Consider the following 23,509-nt stretch of genomic DNA (forward strand, 5'->3'; position numbering starts at 1 on the left):
AGGGAGGAGTCCCACAGATGACTGATTTTCGTGAAATGTTCACCGGGAAATCCAAATGCCAAGTTTTCAGAGGCAAATGGCTTGATTTCAACTGAATTTCTCTGGTATTGCAGAAGGTTTTAAAAAAAAAAAAAACCCTCACTGCACAGTGTTACATATTTGACCAAAGTTTAATATAAAATAGGAGAATTACATTGATCTTGCTCCTGAACTTACCCATGATACGCCCTTTAAAACCCCAACCATGGAAAGAAAAACAAAGTTAGAATTATGCAGTTACAGCTTACCTGCAGGTATTTCCTTTACACATTTATTCCAAGAGAGGCATAGGCCAGTAATCTGATTATTTACAACACCAACAAATAAAAGGACTTCCATACCTCCACAACACTGTCAGACAATTGAACCTCAACCGTGGGGTGCGTGTGTAATAGATCAGTAGGATTTAAGAAAAGAGAATTAAACAGGTCTGTGCCCATCTCAGTGTTTATTCATTTAAATGGTCAGTGTTTAATCCTCCACATGAGAATGAGAGATTACAGACAGGAAGTTACTCTCGTTTCAACTCATAGGGTTAATGATGGAGGGTCTGCTGATCAGTGCAGAGGCAGTTTTAACTCCTTCCTCCCAGGGTGTGTTTATCAAACAGGTACTCAGCCATACGGTTGTTGGCAGCATCCATCTTTGTGAGGTTGGTGATGTGGTCACCCAGTTTTTTTATGGTCTCCACCTGCTCATTCAGGTAGTGAGACTCCAGGAAGTCACAGAGCTGATGGACAATGAAGAAAACGGATGCAATAAGTAGAGCAGTCTCACCCTCAACAGCCAACAGGAATCATGATCAGTTTAACATTCTCTCAGCACTCACATGAGGATCTCCATTATCAGTGGAGAGCTTGTGCAGGTCCAGCAGAGCCTGGTTCACAGTCTTCTCCAGCTGCAGAGCACACTGCATGGCCTCCAGTCCACTGCCCCACTCATCACGCTCTGGTTTCTGAAAGGGCACACATCTGATTATAGACCCTTCCCACGTGATGTCACGACAAACGCGGCCACCATTTTGGACATGAACTACCAGTAGTCTACCACAGCCAACAAACGAGGAACGACGGCAAAGCATCGAAAGGAATATAGCCATCAAAGAAAGTTTTTACTTTCAGCAAGACTTCCATCATGCCATTATATTGTTGTGCACCTGGATGTAGTAACCATCAACACACAAGGCAAGATTTATCATTTTATCGGATCCCGACAGATGCTGACCGACGGAGAAGATGGATGGTCTCTAAAATATTGGCAAAATGATGTTTACTGACATAGCAATCGTGTGTAACGGGAAGCATTTGCATATCCGAAGTGTTGTGTTTACATCAAAGATAAAATAAACCGACATGACAACGACTGCTGCTGCCAGGTTGGGGACACAAACTAGTAGAAAGGAAGTGTGCCAACAGACTTCCTTTGTGGTCGATTCTGCTTTAAGGTAAGATGCATTTAATTATTCGTCTGCTGTGGGTTTGGAATCGGTAGCCTGACCAATTTGTTCATGTTTGTGGTGCCATTTGTTTGTTGACACGTGTTGAAATGGAAGATTGGTTGTTGACATGATTTCCAGTGATGCTTTGGTGCTGCTGTGGATCAGACGTGTTGAGTAGCCTGACTTTTTCTTGCGTGTGGTATCATTGTTGACGCGAGGTTATTTTTTGAAAATGCCAATGCGGACACGATTTCCCCTGAGGAGTTATGACTTCAGATGCGATGCTTGTGTGGAGTCCGCATGATATGTGCAGAAGATAGGCTTCTCATGCGTTTGGAGATCCGCGCTCTGAGACAAGCGCAAGCACCCCCCAAGGGAAAAAAGGGGACCCCCAAAAATATCAGCATAATTTGAACACTGGGTTGGAGAAAGTAGTGGAAAATAGTGAGTGCACAAACCATAGAAGGTAAACTGTACACAGCGCCAGGGCAGTGTGATGGTATGTCTACTTTTAGATTCTGTTAGCTTATCTATGAACACGCGTCACTCTAGTTTCACGTCTTTATGACGGATACTTAAGTGTGTTAGGTATTATTGCTGCAGTCTAAGCAGTCATTGTAGCAGCTAGATGAGTGAGAACCGAAAGGGTCTGTGCCATAAACTTATTTCTTCATGTCCAAAATGGCGGTCACATTTACGAAGGTCACGTGAGTGGGAAGGGTCAATAGCACACATTACAAACACCTCTTCAGGTCTGATTTATGATCAGAGCTCAGGTCATTCTAAATCCTCACAGCAGGAACCAGTAATTTTTTAAAAGCCATCTTCATTTGAGGACCACTGTTCTGTAGCTTAGATCACTATAGAAGCTTAAACAGCCACACATTTTAAACAATTAAGAGATCACCTACATATTCTCAAAGAGTTTTAAAGTGATGCTAAGAACGGGGATCCCTGGGTGTGGCCACTTGCACTGAAACCACAGTCTTCCCATTCAGACACCGTTTACCCCTGACAGAACCATAAAATTAAGGCTCATCATTTCAACCCTCTCAGGTCATCAGCTTCTCTACCTAAGAAAGCTAAAACCTTAAGGGTCAATTTAAAATAAAATCCCTCATGAGGGAGGAAAACAGTGCTGACTAAGCAGTTTGTTCTCCCATCAGCCAATCTATAATCTCACCGCATTAAAGCTCTCACACACATCCGCGCTAAAGACCATGAGATTTTTCTCTAAAACCTGAGCTCAAGTTGTTTTCCTCCTCCAGTAAACTTCACAGCTTCATATCCGACACCGGGGGCATTTAATCATGGAGTCACCACTTCAGCACATTCACTGCCCCAAACAGCGCGACACTGAACATCCCCACGCTCTAACGGGGCTACAAGTCACATTCACAAACATGTGACCTTTAACCCCGAAACGCACCCGAAAGCCCCGCACTGCTGCTGGCGGAGCGCCTCCTCCTGAGAGTCAGATACAGGGATGAGAAATAAAGCGCTGCGCTCTCACCTTGACGTCCTGGAGGAAAACGCGGCCGCCTCTCTTGTTCTGGAAGGACACAAACTTCTCCGCGTGCTCGCGCTCCTCGTGCGCGTTCTCTCTGAAGAAACGCGCGAAACCCTCGAGCGCGACGTCATCGCGAGTAAAGTAGCAGGCCTGAGGTAAAATAATAATGTAAACAACCGAGCCGTAAAGCACAGAAACACATCCCACACCCTCTCCGCCAGCTCTCCACCTCCAACCCCACCGCACTCACACACACTCTGAGCTCCTCACCATGGAGGTGTAGGTGTAGGAGGAGTAAAGCTCCAGGTTCACCATCTTGTTAACGGCGGCCTCGCAGTCGCGGTGGTAGTTCTGACGGATCTGAGAAGTCTCCATTTCGGCTGGTTTTAAAACGCAAAAAAAAAAATAACAAACCTTCTGTTAAACGCCGAATAATAAACAGAATGCGAGCAGGAAGCCGTTCCGTTCAATCACTGTTAAAGCAAGAACCTCCTTCCAGATCTGTGCGGGGAACCGACCGCCTTCTCATTTATTCTCACTGTGGCAACGTGACGCAGAGACAATCAGCCAATCACATAGGAGAATTTAACCACGCAGTAGGCGGGGTAAAGCCACATTGGCTAATACAGACTGGTACTGACAAAGTCGTCAGTTTATTTGTTTCGCACTTTGACCAACAGAAATTGTCGCAAAGCAGCTTCACGAAAAAATATTGATTGATCGATCGATTGATTGTTAAAATTGTATAAACATGATATAATCTGGGGGCGGCACGGTGGTGTAGTGGTTAGCGCTGTCGCCTCACAGCAAGAAGGTCCGGGTTCGAGCTCTGTGGCCGGCGAGGGCCTTTCTGTGCAGAGTTTGCATGTTCTCCCCGTGTCCGTGTGGGTTTCCTCCGGGTGCTCCGGTTTCCCCCACAGTCCAAAGACATGCAGGTTAGGTTAACTGGTGACTCTAAATTGAGCGTAGGTGTGAATGTGAGTGTGAATGGTTGTCTGTGTCTATGTGTCAGCCCTGTGATGACCTGGCGACTTGTCCAGGGTGAACCCCGCCTTTCGCCCGTAGTCAGCTGGGATAGGATCCAGCTTGCCTGCGACCCTGTAGAAGGATAAAGCGGCTAGAGATAATGTGATGTGATGTGTGATGATATAATCTCATCTCATTATCTGTAGCCGCTTTATCCTGTTCTACAGGGTCGCAGGCGAGCTGGATCCTATCCCAGCTGACTACGGGTGAAAGGCGGGGTTCACCCTGGACAAGTCGCCAGGTCATCACAGGGCTGACACATAGACACAGACAACCATTCACACTCACATTCACACCTACGCTCAATTTAGAGTCACCAGTTAACCTAACCTGCATGTCTTTGGACTGTGGGGGAAACCGGAGCACCCGGAGGAAACCCACGCGGACACGGGGAGAACATGCAAACTCCGCACAGAAAGGCCCTCGCCGGCCCCGGGGCTCGAACCCAGGACCTTCTTGCTGTGAGGCGACAGCGCTAACCACTACACCACCGTGCCGCCACATGATATAATAACATAATAAATTATAATACAATAAAGTGCAAGCACTTATTTACATGGTGGTCCAAAAGGAGTTACATGATCAACATGGGAGCAAAAGTTAAAGTTTAAAAGACTTAACTTTAATTTTATCCCTAATAAACTTATTTATCCCTTATGAGCAGGCAGGGGCGCCACCAGAAATTTTGGCCCCATGAAAGATTAGAATTTTGGGCCCCCCAACTTTGCCCACCCTCGTCACAATTGCACTATTGTCATTATTTGACTTTTGATAGCATGGACCTTGAGTTTGTGACTTTGTTATTACATTTTATGTATTAACCTACCAGGGACTAGATGAAAACTGGTCAGTGACTAATTCTGGTGCATTTACAATCACAAATGAAAATTCAAGATTTTGCCACATGCCTTCTTGTGCTAGGACAATTGGTAGTGAAAACATTCCACACACGTAACCATGTCAAACACTTGACTGGTGTCCGTTATTAGCAACACTTTAATCTAGCAAACTGTATATGGCGCTCGCTCATTAAAAACTTCAATCCTAAAGCATTTATGTATGGGTTGTATTGCTGCTTACCTCCTTCTCCAAAGGGGGATTCAGTGGTTTGGTAGGGCGGAGGTCCCCCTGAGGCTGAATCTGTGCATATTTAGGGCACCCCATTAGTTATGAAACTGGTTATTAGCACTAGTTATTAGCACCAGCATAACATAATATTTCATCTTGTTTATCACACAAGTCAGTTCAGTTATTAGATAAAATGGAAAAAATGTCACTGTACAAACTGTGAAAGTGTTCTCTTCATAGGCTAATCCAACCACATTCATACTGTTCATTTACCATTCGCTAATATTTTGAACACACACGTGAGCGATAGCTACCTTTCTTTGGGGAAAAACTGAGTGACCAGTTGCCTGTCTCTCCGGTCCCTCTCAGCTTTCAGCTGCCTTTCTTTACGTTTTTGACAGCCACTCTTCATATTTAGCGATCATAGACTGTACGCACTCCACTGCTGGCTGGCTGGCTGCTGCACCGCGACACAGCAGCAAGTAGCGTTGCACTGATCAGCACACAGATTTAACGCATCGCGCTTCTACCAGAACTGGACAGTACCATTTCGCAAAAGGGGGAGGGTTAAATGACAATATGTCGAAGAACTCAAGAAATAGACAACCTTGTTCAATTAGCTCATTTTACCAGATGGAATATTGCATTGTTGTTATTTCAAAAGTCTTATTAAAATTATTAAAAGCATATTATCAGCCCCTTAAAGGGCCCCATGGCAGTGCTGGGCCCCTAGAATTGTTCTAACCTTTCCCCCCTGGCAGCGCCCATGTGAGCAGGTCTGAGGCGATGGTGGCGAGGAGAAATTCCCTCAGCCGACAGTAAAATAGTCAGGAAAAGTTTTGTCCCTGAGTGAAGTGTGATGCAGCAGCTTTGTTCCTGTGCTGTGTGAAACCCACAACGAGGACTATCAAGCTCTGGTTTGAGGGTGCTGATTCCACTCTCCAGCATCAATAGGTCGTATTCAGTCACGTACAGTGGATATAAAATTGTACAGATTAGATTAGATTAGATAGAACTTTATTGATCCCTTTGGGGTGCTAACCCTAACCCCCCAATAAAATGATTTTGTTTTTTACATCAGAAAAAACTGAGACCAAGATAAATAATTTCAAAACTTTTCCCACTTTTATTGTGACCTATAACCTGTACAATTCAATTGATAAACAAACAAATCGGATACAATCAGCCAATCAGATAGGAGAATTTAACCATGCAGTAGGCGGGGTCAAGTCAGATTGGCTAATACAGACTAACTGTTGCTTTTTTTTTAAAATGAATTATTTCTCTAAAGATTGTATATGGGTCTGTCTCAGAAACTGGGTACTGTGGGGGTACCCCACTAAATATACTCACAGTCAGTAATCTATACGGTTTTGAATGGTGATGTTGGTTTTAATTTGAAATAAAATGATGACAGAAAAAATACAGATAATATTAAATCTTTGATGTGAATACTCTATTCAGAATTTGGCAAAAATTCTGCAAATTTGTGGAAAAATGGCGGCTTGATCCGGGACATGATAAATGGTTGACTACATCGCATTCCCTTATAATACTACTACTACTACTACTAATAATAATAATAATAATAATAATACATTTTATTTATAAGCGCCTTTCAAGGTACCCAAGGACACTGAACAGTAAAAAAAAAAACAATAAAAAGCAGAACAATAAAATAAGAACAACAATAATAAAACTCATGAGAAATCAATAATGATAATAACGTTATTAAAAATCAGGGAGAAAATGCCCAGCTAAAAAGATGTGTTTTTAGCTGTTTTTTGAAAGTGGACAGTGTTGAGCACTGGTGCAACGCTAGTGGCAGGGCATTCCACAGCTTGGGGCCGTTAACACTGAAAGCCCTGTCACCCATAGAGCAGAGCCGAGAGTAAGGGACCACTAATAGGTGGACATCTGTAGAACGAAGATTTAGAGGTAGCTGATATGGAGTTAGGAGATTTGATAAATAGGGAGGGGCTAGCCTGGGAAACAGGGGCGATTTCTCAGAGACAACAAGGGAAGCCAAGCTTCCCCTAAAATTCTCTCCCCAAACTGCGGTGTCTACGACGTTGAATTCTCATTAAAACAATAACTTGCATAACATAATATATGCCCAAGATTGTATTTATGTTCATAACTATCCTGTAACTTATTTAAGTGATGTCTGACGAACTTGCAGTTCGCTATGAGAATCAACTTTGCTGCCAGGCTGTAACCTTTCTTATTTCAATGGGCTCTATGGACTGGCAGCAGTGTTGCCAGATTAGGCGGTTTTAAGTGCATTTTGGCGGGTTTTGAACATATTTTGGGATGGAAAACGTCAGCAGTATCTGGCAACACTGACTGGCAGCCGGGTATCCGTTGCAGTCTACGAGACGGCTCTGAACAGCCAATTTCGGCTAGTTGTTATTGGTTAAAATCAACAAAATCATCACTTCCAGGAAAGCCGGGCTTCTCTGGGACTCTGGGCTTTTTCTCTCCTCCTGTGTAAAGACCACAAGCGGAGGCCATCCACATCTGATCTGCTTTAATATCAACAGATCTTCATTTAAGGTACGTGAATCTTTTCATCATGGCACACCTTCAGCCTGTTCAGTGTGCTGAGTGCAGGATGTTTAGTCATTCTTCCTCCGTCACTAGCGACAGCTTTATTAGCTTTACTTGTGCTAAGTGCAGATTAGTTAGCTCTCTGACGGAGAAGATTACAGTGCTAGAAGCGCGTGTCCAGGCTTTAGAGCAGGTTAGTGAGCGTGACAACAGTGTAGTTTCTGTTAGGGAAAGTCTGGACGCCCTAGGTGGAGTTAGCAATCCCCCAACTCCGGCATTAGAGCCCTTACAGCGAGGCGAATGGGTGACGGCTCGGCGGCATAAGCGTAGAACCAAAGCTACCGCTGAGGCTCGCCCACGGGAGCACCACTCCCCTCCGCGTCACGTGCCGAACAGGTTTGCTGTCTTAGTGATGCACCCACTGAGAAACCTGAAAGAGCTCTGGTTATAGGGGACTCTATCATACGGCACGTGAAATTAGCTCAGCCTTTAGGGGCACCAGCAGCTTTAGTCAGGTGTATACCGGGAGCCAGGGTGCCGGACATAGCAGGTAATCTTAGGGTCCTAGGCAAGCACAGGTTCTCAAAGATAGTTATCCATGCAGGAGCTAATGATATACGCCTTCGTCAGTCTGAGGTTACTAAGAGTAACTTTGTAGAGGTGTTTAAATTAGCGAAGGCGATGTCCGATGCTGTAGTATGCTCTGGCCCCATCCCAATGCGGTGTGGCGATGTAGCTTACAGCAGGTTATGGTCGCTGAACTGCTGGCTGTCCAGGCGGTGCTCTGAAAACAGTGTGGGCTTTATAGATAATTGGGCTAATTTTGAGGGCACTGCTGGCCTGTTAGGGCGGGACGGTATCCATCCCACTCGGGAAGGTGCTGCTCTCATTTCCTGCAGCATAGGTCATAGTCTCAGAACAGGCCTAGTTAATTTCTGACAATCCAGAGCCAAGGCCAGGGAGCAGATGAACAGGCTAAACCGACTGTCTGCTAGCTGCAGAGTCGTCACTTAGGGCCCACTACATCGAGACTGTGTCTGTTCCCCGAGCTCAACAAAAAGGTAGAAATTTTCAGAGAGTTTGTTCCAGTAACCTAATCAATATAAAATTAGATCATACTGACTGTACAGCTGCTGCCAGCACCTTTGATCTAAAGGTGGGGCTATTAAATATTAGATCTCTTACATCTAAAGCGCTAATGGTTAATGAACTCATTACTGATCAGGAGTTTAATGTACTGTGTTTAACAGAAACATGGATTAAGCCAAATGAATATATAGCATTAAATGAAGCGAGTCCTCCTGGATACAGTTATATACACCAGCCTCGTCTAACTGGCAGAGGAGGAGGCGTCGCGGTTATTTATAACGATTATCTAGGTGTAACACACAAACCTGGTTATAAATTTAATACATTTGAAGTTCTTCATACTCATATAATGTATGTAGCCTCGAAAAATAAGTCTACCCAGTTAATTCCATTGCTTATTATTTACAGGCCCCCGGGGCCATATTCTGAGTTTCTTTCTGAATTTGCAGATTTTATCTCAGATTTGGTTATTTCCTTAGACAAAGCTTTAGTTGTCGGAGATTTTAATATTCACTTCGATAACCCAGAAGACCCTTTAAAAACAGCGTTTGTGTCCATCTTAGACTCAGTCGGAATTAATCAGAATGTCATAGGACCGACCCATAATGGTGGTCACACCCTTGATCTAATACTAACATTCAGATTAAACGTAGATAATATAGTCATACTTCCACAGTCTGAAGTTATCTCAGATCATTGTCTCATCTCATTCAAAATATGTCTGAGTAATAATATATGCACCTCACCACGCTACTGTATTAAACGTACTTTCACGTCAACTACTGCACAGAGCTTTATAAATGATCTCCCAGAGCTGTCAACTTTGATTGGGTCACTGTCAGCCCCTGCAGAACTTGATCAGGCAACTGAATGCTTAGAGTCAACATTCCGCCATATTTTAGATAATGTAGCTCCTCTAAAAAGGAAAATGGTCAGAGACAAAAAATTAGCACCCTGGTATAATGATGACACTCGCACATTAAAACAGACCACTCGAAAATTGGAACGTAAATGGCGTCAAACAAAATTGGTCGTGTTCAAATTAGCTTGGAAGGAGAGCTTCCTGAAGTATAGAAAAGCTCTTAGTGCTGCGAGATCAACATATTTCTCCTCCCTAATAGAAGATAACAAAAATAATCCTAGATTCCTATTTAATACTGTAGCAAAATTAACCAGGAATAAGTCCACTATCAACACATGCACACCTGCAGTATGTAGTAGCAACGACTTCATTAATTTTTTTAATGACAAAATTGAGAATATCCGACAAAAAATTCAAACTACTAATTTAAGGTTAGACAATGAAAGTGACCTTGTAGTTAACAATATAACTGTATCAGATCATCAGTTAGAATGTTTTACTCCCCTTTAAGAAACTGAATTACTTTCATTAATCTCTACATCAAAAGCCTCAACTTGCGTACTAGATCCCTTACCGACACATCTATTCAAACAGATAATGCCTGGAGTAATTGAACCGCTTCTAAAAATAATAAATTCTTCTCTTATGATTGGCTATGTACCCAAATCCTTTAAACTAGCAGTTATCAAACCCCTGATTAAAAAACCTGTCCTTGATCCCTGTCAGCTGTCCAATTATCGGCCAATATCAAACCTCCCCTTTATCTCCAAGATCCTTGAAAAAGCTGTGGCACAGCAGTTATGCTCATATTTACATAGGAATAACATCCATGAAATGTATCAGTCAGGATTTAGACCTCATCGTAGCACAGAGACAGCTCTGGTTAAAGTAGTAAACGACCTACTGTTGGCATCTGATCAGGGCTGTGTCTCGCTACTTGTGTTGCTTGACCTTAGTGCAGCATTTGATACCACTGATCATTCCATTCTTCTGGATAGACTAGAAAATGTTGTGGGAGTTAAGGGAATGGCCCTCTCCTGGCTCAGGTCTTATCTAACTGATCGTTATCAGTATGTTGATATAAATGGTGATATTTCTAGACGTACCGAGGTAAAGTTTGGTGTTCCACAAGGTTCTGTCTTGGGTCCACTGCTTTTTTCTCTATATATGTTCCCTCTGGGCGATATTATTCGTAAACATTGTATTAGTTTCCACTGTTATGCTGATGACACACAGTTGTATGTCTCTGCAAAACCTGATGAGAGACACCAGCTTAATAGAATTGAGGAATGTGTTAAGGACATTAGACACTGGATGCTGATTAACTTCCTTCTGCTTAACTCTGACAAGACTGAAGTACTTGTACTCGGACCACATACAGCTAGAAGTAAGTTTTCTGATTACACAGTAACTCTGGATGGCCTTTCTGTTTCTTCACATGCAGCAGTAAAATACCTCGGAGTGATTATTGACTCCAGTCTTTCATTCGAAACTCACATTGATAACATCACCCGGATAGCTTTCTTTCATCTCAGAAATATTGCAAAGATAAGAAATTTAATGTCATTGTGTGATGCAGAAAAACTAGTCCATGCTTTCGTTCCCTCCAGGTTGGATTATTGTAATGCCTTACTGTCTGGATGTTCCAATAAGTGCATAAACAAGCTCCAGTTAGTTCAAAATGCCGCAGCAAGAGTCCTTACTAGAACTAGAAAATATGACCACATCACGCCTGTCTTATCCACACTGCATTGGCTCCCAATCAAATTTCGTATTGATTATAAAATACTACTATTGACCTTTAAAGCACTAAATGGTCTCGCACCACAGTACCTGAGTGAACTTCTGCTCCTCTATGACCCGCCACGCCTACTTAGATCAAAAGGTGCAGGCTATCTGCTGGTACCTCGTATAGTGAAGGCTACATCAGGGGGCAGAGCCTTTTCTTACAAAGCCCCACAGTTATAGAACAGCCTTCCAAGTAATGTTCGGGAATCAGACACAGTCTCAGCATTTAAGTCTAGGCTGAAAACATATCTGTTTAGTCAAGCCTTTTGTTAATGGTGTTTATGAGGTAAAGGAGTAGATCTGGAGGGTCCTCAGACATAGAGTGTTTTGGTAAACTGGGATGTATGGATGCTGTCAGTCCCCACTCGCTTGCTCACTCAAGTTTGTTGACGGTGTAGTGGCTGGCTGCTTTATGTCCCGGGGCTCCCTCATGCCTGTGTTACCTTCTGGCTCTCCCCTTTTAGTTATGCTGTCATAGTTAGTTGCCGGAGTCCCTGCTTGTACTCGGTGCAATATGTATACTGCTCCTACTTATTCAGGTGACATTGGGCATGCCCAACAACCTGTGTTTTCTTTCCCTCCCCCCCACCCCAAATCTGTCCCTCTGAGTTACATGGAGTCAACAGGAAATCTTTTGGTGGAGAGGGTGGAGACCTCGACTGGCTATCGTAGCCTGCAGGAAATCGGCCGTCAGACATTCTGTCGCATGTCCCAGACCCGGTGAAATGTAACTGAATTGTCTTGGCCAGCCCTAAGGGTCCCATCTGCATCTCATCATTGCTGAGGAGTGTGCTCCCATCACCCAATCAAGCATCCAGCCAGAGCAGGTCATGATATTTTTTACCATATTAACATGTCATTGTTGTGTGTTATGCCTGATGTAAAGACTCTCGTCTCTGCGAGCCTACCACACAGATTTAATACTTGTCATTTTTAGGGCATACCTAACAACCTGTGTTTTCTTCCCCCCCATCCTGTCCCTCTGAGTTACATGTTGATCCTGGGATTGAGATGCTGGCCTCTTCTGCCCCTCGGACCTGCTTGATCCATCCTGGTGCCCTGTGTCTGGTCGGAGTTTTATTGCACCGCTCCTGTGAAGGACGGCCCCATGAGGACAGTTGAGGGTTATACCTGTTAAAACTGTTAATATTATAGTCAGGCTGTCTGTTGTTGCCCAAATGAGGATGGGTTCCCTTTTGAGTCTGGTTCCTCTCGAGGTTTCTTCCTCATGTCGTCTGAGGGAGTTTTTCCTTGCCACCGTCGCCACAGCCTTGCTCATTGGGGATAGATTAGGGATAAAATTAGCTCATGTTTTAAGTCGTTCAAATTCTGTAAAGCTGCTTTGCGACAATGTTTATTGTTAAAAGCGCTATACAAATAAACTTGATTTGATTTGATTTGATTTGATTTAAACGAGACAGTGGGAGGGACAAGAAGCCGGGCTGATAAAGGATTATTGGAGGTGGTGTTTGAAAGACATGAGGAGGCTGGTACTTCGGCGAGGAACACGGAAGCATAATCAGTCAGTCCCTAGTGGATGTCGAGAAAGTGTAGTCATGTGCCAAAGTGCTGTCCGAATTTCTTTTCATATAAATGTTTCTTCTCATTGATGTCTCTGTACATTACTCTGTAAATAAATGTAAATATTACTCGTTGTGCTCCATTAACTTTCATCCATTCTATCAGTTTGATCATTCGTGAATTCACTCGTTTATTTCATTTGTAGTTCAATCTGGTTGTAGGCTAGCTTGAGCCTTATTGGGATCTGCAGTGCTAGCTGCTAACAGAAATTGGTGAAGTCTCTGGAAAGCACAACCAGCTGGTATGACAGGGTCACAGACCATTTTCTGGAAAAGGAGCGGAGGGCAGAATTTGGGTATAAATAGTGTTCATGAATCTGAAGTGTGTATATTGTTCAGTAATGTTAAGAGAATGGTGGGCTCTGTGTTATAGGTTATACCTGGGTATAATATTCAAGGTTCTGTGTGTTGCATAGCCTACCTGGTTATGAATTTCCAGACTGTGTTGCAGAAGATGTTCAAGGATGTGTTGCACAGCTGGGTGTTGTGTTAAAGACTCTGTGATGCATATCAGGGTATGATGTTCAAGGCTCTTCGTTGAATAGCCAGTGATTTTTGGATGTTTGATATTTTTGATTAAGGATATGAGGCACTAGCCTGGAAAGCCAGACTATAACATGAAATGTACAAGCAAAAATACTTTCTGCCACTAGGTAGGGTTGTCTAGTTCACTATGCTAATGGGGCACACCTTTCTATGCTTTGATATCTAGCCTACAGGTTTTATGGTGAATGCGTAAAATGGGCTTCCTGTTTTAAAAACCAGCAGCCGCCACTGCTGGGAAATCCCATGCTGCTTTGCACAATCGTTCCGATCTGAAAAGACAGCATGGAAACTATGGTCTAAAGGCTCGCCTGAGTTAGGGAGCCAATCAGAGAGTGGGGAGGGGTGGAAAGACGGTGACGCGTACTACTCGACAAACGGAAGCTTGTAGTTTATTTGGGACTGTTTACGGATCACATTTAACATGGCGGTGAATGATACGAACCAAACTTTCGATCAAGCTTTAGACACTGTTCTGAATAGTTTAGAATGAAAGTTTGTTTTAAAAAACCTCTTCGTCTTCTTCGTCGCTCTAACTATGTCACCGGGTACAACTGCCATGATTGACCATGGGCTACGTATACGCCAAATGATAGACATTCGCAACGTCCAATAAACGGCCGTTGACAATCGTAAACCACACCTCCCCTACGAGAAATTCAATAGGCGGATTCCAGACCATATTTCACTTGTGATATGGTCTGGTGTTAACCAGACTAGGGAGGGGCCAGGTTAAGTAGGGATTTGTAGACAAGCAGGATAATTTTGTACTGGATGCGATATTTGACTGGGAGCCAATGCAGGTTATAGAGAATAGGAGGAAAAAAAGGTCTTAAAAAGGTTGTAGTCCACTGAAGTCTACAGTTATCACTAATTGTATTTTAAGTTGTAACTTTATACACCTAAGGATTGGTGCGCTCACAGAATAATCATAAACGTAATAAAACATCATTCAAAATACTTGATCACAGTTGTAACTCCATTTTCCACAGACCCAAAACCAATACGATCGTGTGTTTTGATCTAAACGGAAAGCCTCAGGGTCGAGGTCACTACCTCACCAAAAGTAGTAACTTAAAATCACTATGCCATATAAACATTTAGTTATAAATCTGCAATGTTGTTTTTTAAAACGAAAGCTGAAAGTTAGCTATAGAATATGTTTCTTACAGAATATGTTACGATGGTAGCTGGTCTTGTACGAATTTCTGAGCTATAAAATGAGTTGTGGTCTGTTTTTTACCGTAGCGTGTTATTTGTGTGCGGGGAAGGACACACATTAACAATCTGCATGTGTAGAATGGAATTTTCCACTCCAGCAGTTAGAAGCTGATCGCGCTTCCATCTGCGGTCTTTCTGTTACGCGGGTGATCTGTTCGGACGTTATCACTGAAAAGGTGAGTTTCGACAGTTTTATTTTGTTTTAGTCTTGCAGGATAAGGCAATAGAATGTTTCTTTTTCATCTTACTTTCATATTTCGTAGAGTTTGCGTATTTTTGGCCAATATTTTGCAACCATGGTCAATTTAGATCGAACTTTTGATAGACTCTACGGCCAGTCATTTTGCCCCGCCCACGCCTCGCCCGGTGCGGTAGTGATGTCCCGTTGCTCGCGCGCCGCAGCAGAGACCTGCGCGACCTTCAGCCGGTACAGTCACTGTTCTTTTACCACCGCCGTTATTCTCATCTTTCCGGTGTGTTCTTGATTTTTCCATTGTGTCCTATTTCGCCATATCAAATACTCACTGTATCATATTATTCATATTTAAGTGAATAATCAATTCAGTCATCATAACTTGGCATTTTTAACCCAAGCAATCAAAAAGAGGAAATTTATTCAATATTTTCACTCATCTGTGAAGGAGGGGCTTTAATTCTTCATAATGTAGTTATTCATTCATTCATTCATTCATTCATTCATTATCTGTAGCCGCTTTATCCTTCTCCAGGGTTGCAGGTGTAGTAAGCGGCAGTAAGGAGAGTTTAGTTTATGTCGACTACGCCACCCACGGGAGGTCTAATCTCCACCTGAAAAGTTACTGGTGCTCAGACACCAAGTTATCAGTCACCATGTCTTTTCACATCAACAAAAGGCAACCAGGTTCGTGCAAAGATGAATCAGAGACAAGGAGTTCTATTTCCAATCATACAAATGTTTATTTATTAACAATGTAAATTTAGTAACAATGTTCAGAAAGTGGAATTTAAAAATTGGCATACGCATTCACACCCATGCACACATTCCCGCATTCACACACCTGCAAGCAGTCACACATTCACACACATGCCAGCAATTACACATTCGCACACATCCACGCAGTCACACACATGCACGCAGTCACAGACACGCACCAGTTGTGGGATGGATAGCAGGTTGTACCGGCCAACCTAAATCATACAAAAACACAATAAGCCAAATAAATGTAAAAAAAAAAAAAACTAGCAGGAAGGGCTTACCAGAGGGAGACTCCAGCAAGGAAGTGGGTCGGAAGGACCACACACACACGAATGCTACACCAACCACCCAGGTGACACTACACTGCAAATAAAAGGTGAAGGACACAAAATACTCACCACCAGATGCTCGGGGCCCCCTACTGGCCGTCCCTGATCCTGCCAAAAGGAGAAAGGAAATAAAAAATACACAAAAACCAAACCAACGACGTACACTTGCACACTGCCGTTGTGCGCAGCCCCTTTCAGTTAGGACCACCAAGGCGCACAATTAGCAGGGTCTTCAATAGACTCAAATTATTAAAATGCCATAATAAACAGAAAATGAATAGCGACAAAGCAGCAGCTGGTGAAGCAACTCGCACAGCCAGGTCCAGGTAATGATGGAGGGAGGTTAGCTGCACCTTCCGACCGGGCGCACGGAAGCCTAAGAGCAACGATAGTAAGCATTACTGACTAGCTAAGTATCAATACAACAGTGACTCTAGGGGAAGAGAATTACTTACCAATAACCTGTCGCAGGAACAAATAAGCCAGTCACCACGGACACGACGCAGATGGCTCGAAATGCGTTACACTACAAGTAGGAAAACATTAGCCAGCTGAACACCAAAACCAAGCTGAGCAATTATGGTAGCCACAAACGCACAAGAGTAGCCACATACCGGAGCGCCACAGGTAGAGGTCTAAGCAGGCAACGGAAGACACGGGCAGAGATCTTAAGCAGACAACGGATGACTGCGGACAACAGAGCCTGCAATGTTTTGCATCTGCGCTGTAGATGTAGCCACATCAAACGCGGCCAAAAGACAAGCAGCTCAAACCACAGACAACAGCCAATGAAGCAGACAACTCGCTTGCTTGGCTGCCATAGCGTCGCACTTTTAAAGAGCTAGAATTAAATCACATAATGACGTCAATGTAACTGCGCACTCTGGTGACGTCAGCTTAAAGTGCAGGGCACCGCTACACAGGCAAGCTGGAGCCTATCCCAGCTGACTACGGGCGAAAGGCGGGGTACACCCTGGACAAGTCGCCAGGTCATCACTGGGCTGATGTAGTTATTTTATATGTAAATCAATTTTACAAAAGCATTTGAATTGTAATCAAAAAAATTTTCCACAGTGGAGGCCAGATAAAGCAAGATACTATCTTCATTCTTATTAAACACAAGAAAAGAAACACTGAGTGTTAGGTAAATGCAAAAAAAAATAGCAAAATTAGAAAATTTATTTTTTGACCATAATGTCCCAAATGAGAGACCAGTTTCTGAGACGGACCCATATACAAACAACTTGGCACTAACGTTTCCTTCAGATCATAAGGAACAGGTGCATATAAAATACAATAAAACAAACAAACAAACAAACAAACAAACAAACAAAAGAAAAACACATTTATGAGGCTCGGGCTTTTTCATCCTCTTCAATTATGTTTAAAAGTTTAATTGCATTTTCCGTTTTCGTGACCTGAATGGCTTTAATGTAAGAAAGAAACTCATTATGAAATCCCCAACACCTGGGTTTTCCCTTCATGTACTTCAATCTGTGGATATAGAACTTACAGAAGATAATAATGATATTCACCAAAAAGTCATCTTTCCTGTTGTCTATAAATAATGTCCTTTTGAGTAAAGTTTTCCAACCGAAAAACCTTCAGGTCAAGCCAGTCATGCCCGTCCAGCCCCAAATCTTCTGCAGACATACACTGCAAAAATAAGTGATCAGAGGTTTCATTATTGTTAGTTTTTTTTTTCTTTTTTATCAGACATCTAATTTTTTAGGTTTGTTTACCTGACATGTTTCGACGTACGACTGTCATCTTCCTCAGAGTGTCACCGGATGTTATTGGTGACACATCTTTTATCAGCTGATGTTTCCGAAGGCGTGGCCTTCCTGTCTGGATTGACAGGTCGGTCACGCCTTCTACTGTCAGTTCGTCCCCTGCAAGATGGCACTCCAGGTATGGGAGAGCATGTATGCTCCCTCATCTCGGTTGATGGTCCTCGGGCTTCGCTTACGGATCTCTATGGCCTCCCTGATCCAGCGCTGATGTTTGTTATCTTCTGTGCGGATGACTCTGGCATTCCCCCAGTCCATAACATGATTTTCCCTTTTGCAATGATCTGTTATGGCTGACTTATAATTTTCCTGTTGTGCCTTTTCTTTTATTGTTCGGGTTTGTCTTGTAGCTGTCTCCTTTTCGCACTCTTTCTTATGTTCATTTTTTCTTGTGTTGAAACTCCTTCCTGTCTCCCCGATGGAAATTTTATTGCATAATTGGCATGGAATCTCATATATGGTGTTGCATCTGTTATCCGGATGTATTCTGTCTTTGGGATGAACCAGGATCTGACGGAGTGTTGTGTGTGTGGTTTGACAGGTGTGTTAATGTTGTATTTCCTCATTGCTCTTTGAATGCGTTCCGTTATTCCTCTGATGTATGGTAATGTCACTACTCCCCTGTGTTCTTGTTTGTTGGTTTGTTTTTTCTCTTTCTTCTGTGTTTTATTGTTTTTGACCTGTTCCTCCCCTTTGGATATTGCCCATTGTGGATATTGACATGCCTTCAGTGCGTGTTGTATATGTTGTTCTTCCTGTTCTTTGTTCTGTGCATCTGTAATTATTGCTGCGCGTTCATGCAATGTTCTAACTACTGATATTTTGTGCATTACTGACAGTAGAAGGCGTGACCGACCTGTCAATCCAGACAGGAAGGCCACGCCTTCGGAAACATCAGCTGATAAAAGATGCGTCACCAATAACATCCGGTGACACTCTGAGGAAGACGACAGTCGTACGTCGAAACATGTCAGGTAAACAAACCTAAAAAATTAGATGTCTGATAAAAAAGAAAAAAAAACTAACAATATTCAATATAAGACATAATGAACGTAATCGAAAGAGGTTTCATTATTTTCACAAAACACACAATTCCTGGTTTCAATAATTAACTGCTGTCACAACAGATCACTGGATGGTACAGTACACTCCTCCATTTAGGGTTTTAAAATGTATTTCTCTGGCTTTGGGATTTATCAGGAATTGTAAATATTTTCTTTGTGAACAGTTATTTCTGAGTAAATTTTCAAGATGGAATTTCTATAAGAAATGGGGTACAACATGTTGTTAAACAAATATTCTATTTTTTTTTTTTGTGGGGGGGTTCATTAAAAACAAGGCTCCCAGTGAAAAGTTGTGGGAGACAAGGTGTGATCGGGGAGAATATGCCAAGTTCCCTCAAATTAAACATTTAATAGAATTGGGGATGGCATTAGTTATAGATTTGAAAGTATTATAAGCCTAGGTCACAACCAGACGTACGATTTTTTTGGCCGTGCGATTTTTGGCGTTTCCCAAATCGCTGCTTTTTTTTTTGTTCGTGGAGAAAGACGCACGTTGGCCGTAAGTTTGTCTTGCAACCTGAAAAAAACGTAAGCGCCCATAGAGTTTGTTTGACATGACAAAGAACCTCTGCGGCTAGCCTGGGAAATCCCATGCTGCTTTGCACAATCGTTCCGATCTGAAAAGACAGCATGGAAACTATGGTCTAAAGGCTCGCCTGAGTTAGGGAGCCAATCAGAGAGTGGGGAGGGGTGGAAAGACGGTGACGCGTACTACTCGACAAACGGAAGCTTGTAGTTTATTTGGGACTGTTTACGGATCACATTTAACATGGCGGCGAGCGATACGAACCAAACTTTCGATCAAGCTTTAGACACTGTTCTGAATAGTTTAGAGCGAAAGTTTGTTTTAAAAAACCTCTTCGTCGCTCTAACTATGTCACCGGGTACAACTGCTATGATTGGCCATGGGCTACGTATACGCCAAATGATAGACATTCGCAACGTCCAATAAACGGCCGTTGACAATCGGAAACCACACCTCCCCTACGAGAAATTCAATAGGCGGATTCCAGACCATATTTCACTTGTGATATGGTCTGGTGTTAACCAGACTACTCTGCGGCCAGTCTACGGCTTGAAAATCAGCACATCACACGCACGCCCTCCGTGCGTTTCACGCGCGCCCACCGTGTGTTTCTTGCGTTTTTTGCACGAAAACCGGCCGCAGAAGCAGGCATCCTGGAGTTGCTGGCCAAACGCGAATGGCCGGCCGACCTCCTCTAGGTGTAGAGCGCGGAAGCACTGGCGTTGTTGTAATCTAATCTACTTTTCTGTCACTTTTATAATGGGTGTCAATGAGCTAAGACACACAAGGTCTTGAATTTTGTGCTGTGTTTTACTACGGACCAGGCCTCGAACATTTGGGCAAATGGCTTGATTTCAACTGAATTTCTCTGGTATTGCACAAGGTTTAAAAAAAAAAGAAACCCCTCACTGCAGAATGTTACATATTTGACCAAAGTTTAATATAAAATAGGAGAATTACATTGATCTTGCTCCTGAATTTACCCATGATACGCCCTTTAAAACCCCAACCATGGAAAGAAAAACAAAGTTAGAATTATGCAGTTACAGCTTACCTGCAGGTATTTCCTTTACACATTTATTCATAGAGAGACATAGGCCAGTAATCTGATTATTTACAACACCAACAAATAAAAGGACTTCCATACCTCCACAACACTGTCAGACAATTGAACCCCAACCGGGGGGGGGGGGGGGGGGGGGGGTAATAGATCAGTAGGATTTAAGAAAAGAGAATTAAACAGGTCTGTGCCCATCTCAGTGTTTATTCATTTAAATGGTCAGTGTTTAATCCTCCACATGAGAATGAGAGATTACAGACAGGAAGATACTCTCGTTTCAACTCATAGGGTTAATGGAGGGTCTGCTGATCAGTGCAGAGGCAGTTTTAACTCCTTCCTCCCAGGGTGTGTTTATCAAACAGGTACTCAGCCATACGGTTGTTGGCAGCATCCATCTTTGTGAGGTTGGTGATGTGGTCACCCAGTTTTTTTATGGTCTCCACCTGCTCATTCAGGTAGTGAGACTCCAGGAAGTCACAGAGCTGATGGACAATGAAGAAAACGGATGCAATAAGTAGAGCAGTCTCACCCTCAACAGCCAACAGGAATCATGATCAGTTCAACATTCTCTCAGCACTCATGAGGATCTCCATTATCAGTGGAGAGCTTGTGCAGGTCCAGCAGAGCCTGGTTCACAGTCTTCTCCAGCTGCAGAGCACACTGCATGGCCTCCAGTCCACTGCCCCACTCATCACGCTCTGGTTTCTGAAAGGGCACACACCTGATTATAGACCCTTCCCACGTGATGTCACGACAAACGTGGCCGCCATTTTGGACATGAATTACCAGTAGTCTACCACAGTCAACAAACGAGGAACGACGGCAAAGCATCGAAAGGAATATAGCCATCAAAGAAAGTTTTTACTTTCAGCAAGACTTCCACCATGCCATTATATTGTTGTGCACCTGGATGTAGTAACCATCAACACACAAGGCAAGATTTATCATTTTATCAGATCCCGACAGATGCTGACCGACGGAGAAGATGGATGGTCTCTAAAATATTGGCAAAATGATGTTTGACATAGCAATCGTGTGTAACGGGAAGCACTTGCATATCCGAAGTGTTGTGTTTACGTCAAAGATAAAATAAACCGACATGACAACGACTGCTGCTGCCAGGTTGGGGACACAAACTAGTAGAAAGGAAGTGTGCCAACAGACTTCCTTTGTGGTCGATTCTGCTTTAAGGTAAGATGCATTTAATTATTCGTCTGCTGTGGGTTTGTAATCGGTAGCCTGACCGATTCGTTCATGTTTGTGGTGCCATTTGTTGTCAAAGCTGCAGTAACATTTCACAAACTTCAGGTGCTCATGTTTGTGGTTAACTGACAGAAAATATTTTTCTGGAACCTTCCAAATAATCTGTTGGCATGAAGGTGCCAACACCTGATAGGGGTTTTGGAAAGCCCAAGATTTTTTACCCAACCCTATCCTCCTCACTATATGTAGGGGTAAAATACACTCCGGTCCTCTTCCAGGTGAGTTTGTAACTGTTCCAGTTGGTGTCCATTTTATTATTGCCCTAACAGTAGAAATGGACATTTTCAGGTGAGTTATTTACCATTCCCTGACTTATGGTCAACACACTTTTCCCTCATTTGGTTTGTGCTTCTCTTATCTTTCCCATGTTATGGATTTTTCCTAAGTGCACTACTTTTTCCTCTTCTCACAACAGTTAACACAAACAACCTGGACCCTTCATAACTGATCAAAACAGACTGGACTTTTCATTTCAGAGAAGTGTCAATATAGACAGCAATTTTTACAATCACTACATGCAACACACTAAACCATGTACAATGTTAACACAAACCTAAGACATGAGCAAAATTTGACTAAAAGGTACATTTACCATGCATCAGGGCAAAAATTCAGCTTGAACATGCAAAGAAAACCCTTACTTGAAACTGCATCATGTTCAATAATGGAGTCTAAAATCTGTCCACTGTTGTATATTGAGAGCAAAATATCCAAAAGTTGCTTCATAATTTATATGAAGCTATAGCATAGTAATTCTGAAAGTCAGTCAGTCACTGCTCTCCTGGAGGGGTTGTCCAATTCTTATCTATATGCAGCCATCATCTGACCAAGTTACACTGCATGTTCAGGACAATTAAGCTACTTTTGGGAATTGGCTCCACCCAGTGTTGGTTATAGCTCTGTACTCTACACTGGAGATCAAAATTAGAGAACAACTTATAAAAACTTGAATAATTTTGAAATAATACCATCTTCACTGCTCAACAGTTTAAGGACATTTTGTTGTGTCTATACCATGCTACAACAACACTTTTTCACAAAATGGATAACGCATTTCAACAAAAAACCTGCATTTTGCAAAAAATGCACTGATCAAAATTAGAGAACACTTTCAGGTGCCTCCCACTTAATGGTGCTAATCTAGCACATGGTGCTAATTTCCTTGATTATCAGTCAACCCCTATTTAAGTGGCATTCTAACTGCCAGTTTCATTGACTTTGCAAGATGGTGGGTCGTTCTAAAGTGACTGAAAGCCTCCGGCAGCAGGTTGTCCAGATGAAAACCAAAGGGATGACCCTATCAGCCATAGCAAGACAAGTTGATCGTTCCAAATCTGTGATTTCAAGAATATTGAATCTTTACAAAACTACAAACTCATTCAAGTCGCCCAAGAAGGCTGGTCGTCCACGGAAGACAAATGCAAGAGAGGACAGGTCACTGCGAAGGATGTCAATGGGTAATCGTTTCCATACTGCAGGTGGAATTGCTCGCCAGTTCAGTGCTGAACATGGTAAGGATCTGTCTCGCCATACAGTGGCTCGCCGTTTAAGAGCATTTGGACTGAAGGCCCACACTGCAGTGACCAAACCTCTCATTAGCAAAAAAAAACAAAAAGCTAGACTGAGCTTTGCTGAGGAGCATGTTGTGTGGACAGAGGAGAACTGGTCCAGGGTTCACTTCAGTGATGAAAGCAAATTTAATTTATTTGGGTCTGATGGGAAGCATTATGTTCGGCGACACATTGGAGAAAGACTAAACCCAAAGTGTGTAAAGAAGTCAGTGAAAGGTGGAGGAGGAAGTGTCATGG

General features: G+C 42.9%; 1 protein-coding gene and 1 pseudogene across 1 annotated transcript; both read right to left on the reverse strand.

Moving 5' to 3' along the window:
* Positions 1 to 23,509, reverse strand: part of LOC132891409 (thioredoxin domain-containing protein 6-like) — a 148,295-nt pseudogene that overhangs the window by 19,279 nt on the left and 105,507 nt on the right.
* Positions 532 to 3,509, reverse strand: LOC132891115 (ferritin, middle subunit-like). The gene is made up of 4 exons (XM_060928578.1): positions 3,258 to 3,509; positions 2,991 to 3,137; positions 869 to 994; positions 532 to 769 (listed from the first exon to the last, which is right to left on the reverse strand). The coding sequence occupies exons 1-4, from the start codon at positions 3,360 to 3,362 to the stop codon at positions 614 to 616; spliced, it is 534 nt and encodes a 177-aa protein (XP_060784561.1). The 5' UTR covers positions 3,363 to 3,509; the 3' UTR covers positions 532 to 613.

This window comes from Neoarius graeffei, chromosome 9 (assembly GCF_027579695.1).
Source record: "Neoarius graeffei isolate fNeoGra1 chromosome 9, fNeoGra1.pri, whole genome shotgun sequence".
Lineage (NCBI taxonomy): Eukaryota > Metazoa > Chordata > Actinopteri > Siluriformes > Ariidae > Neoarius > Neoarius graeffei.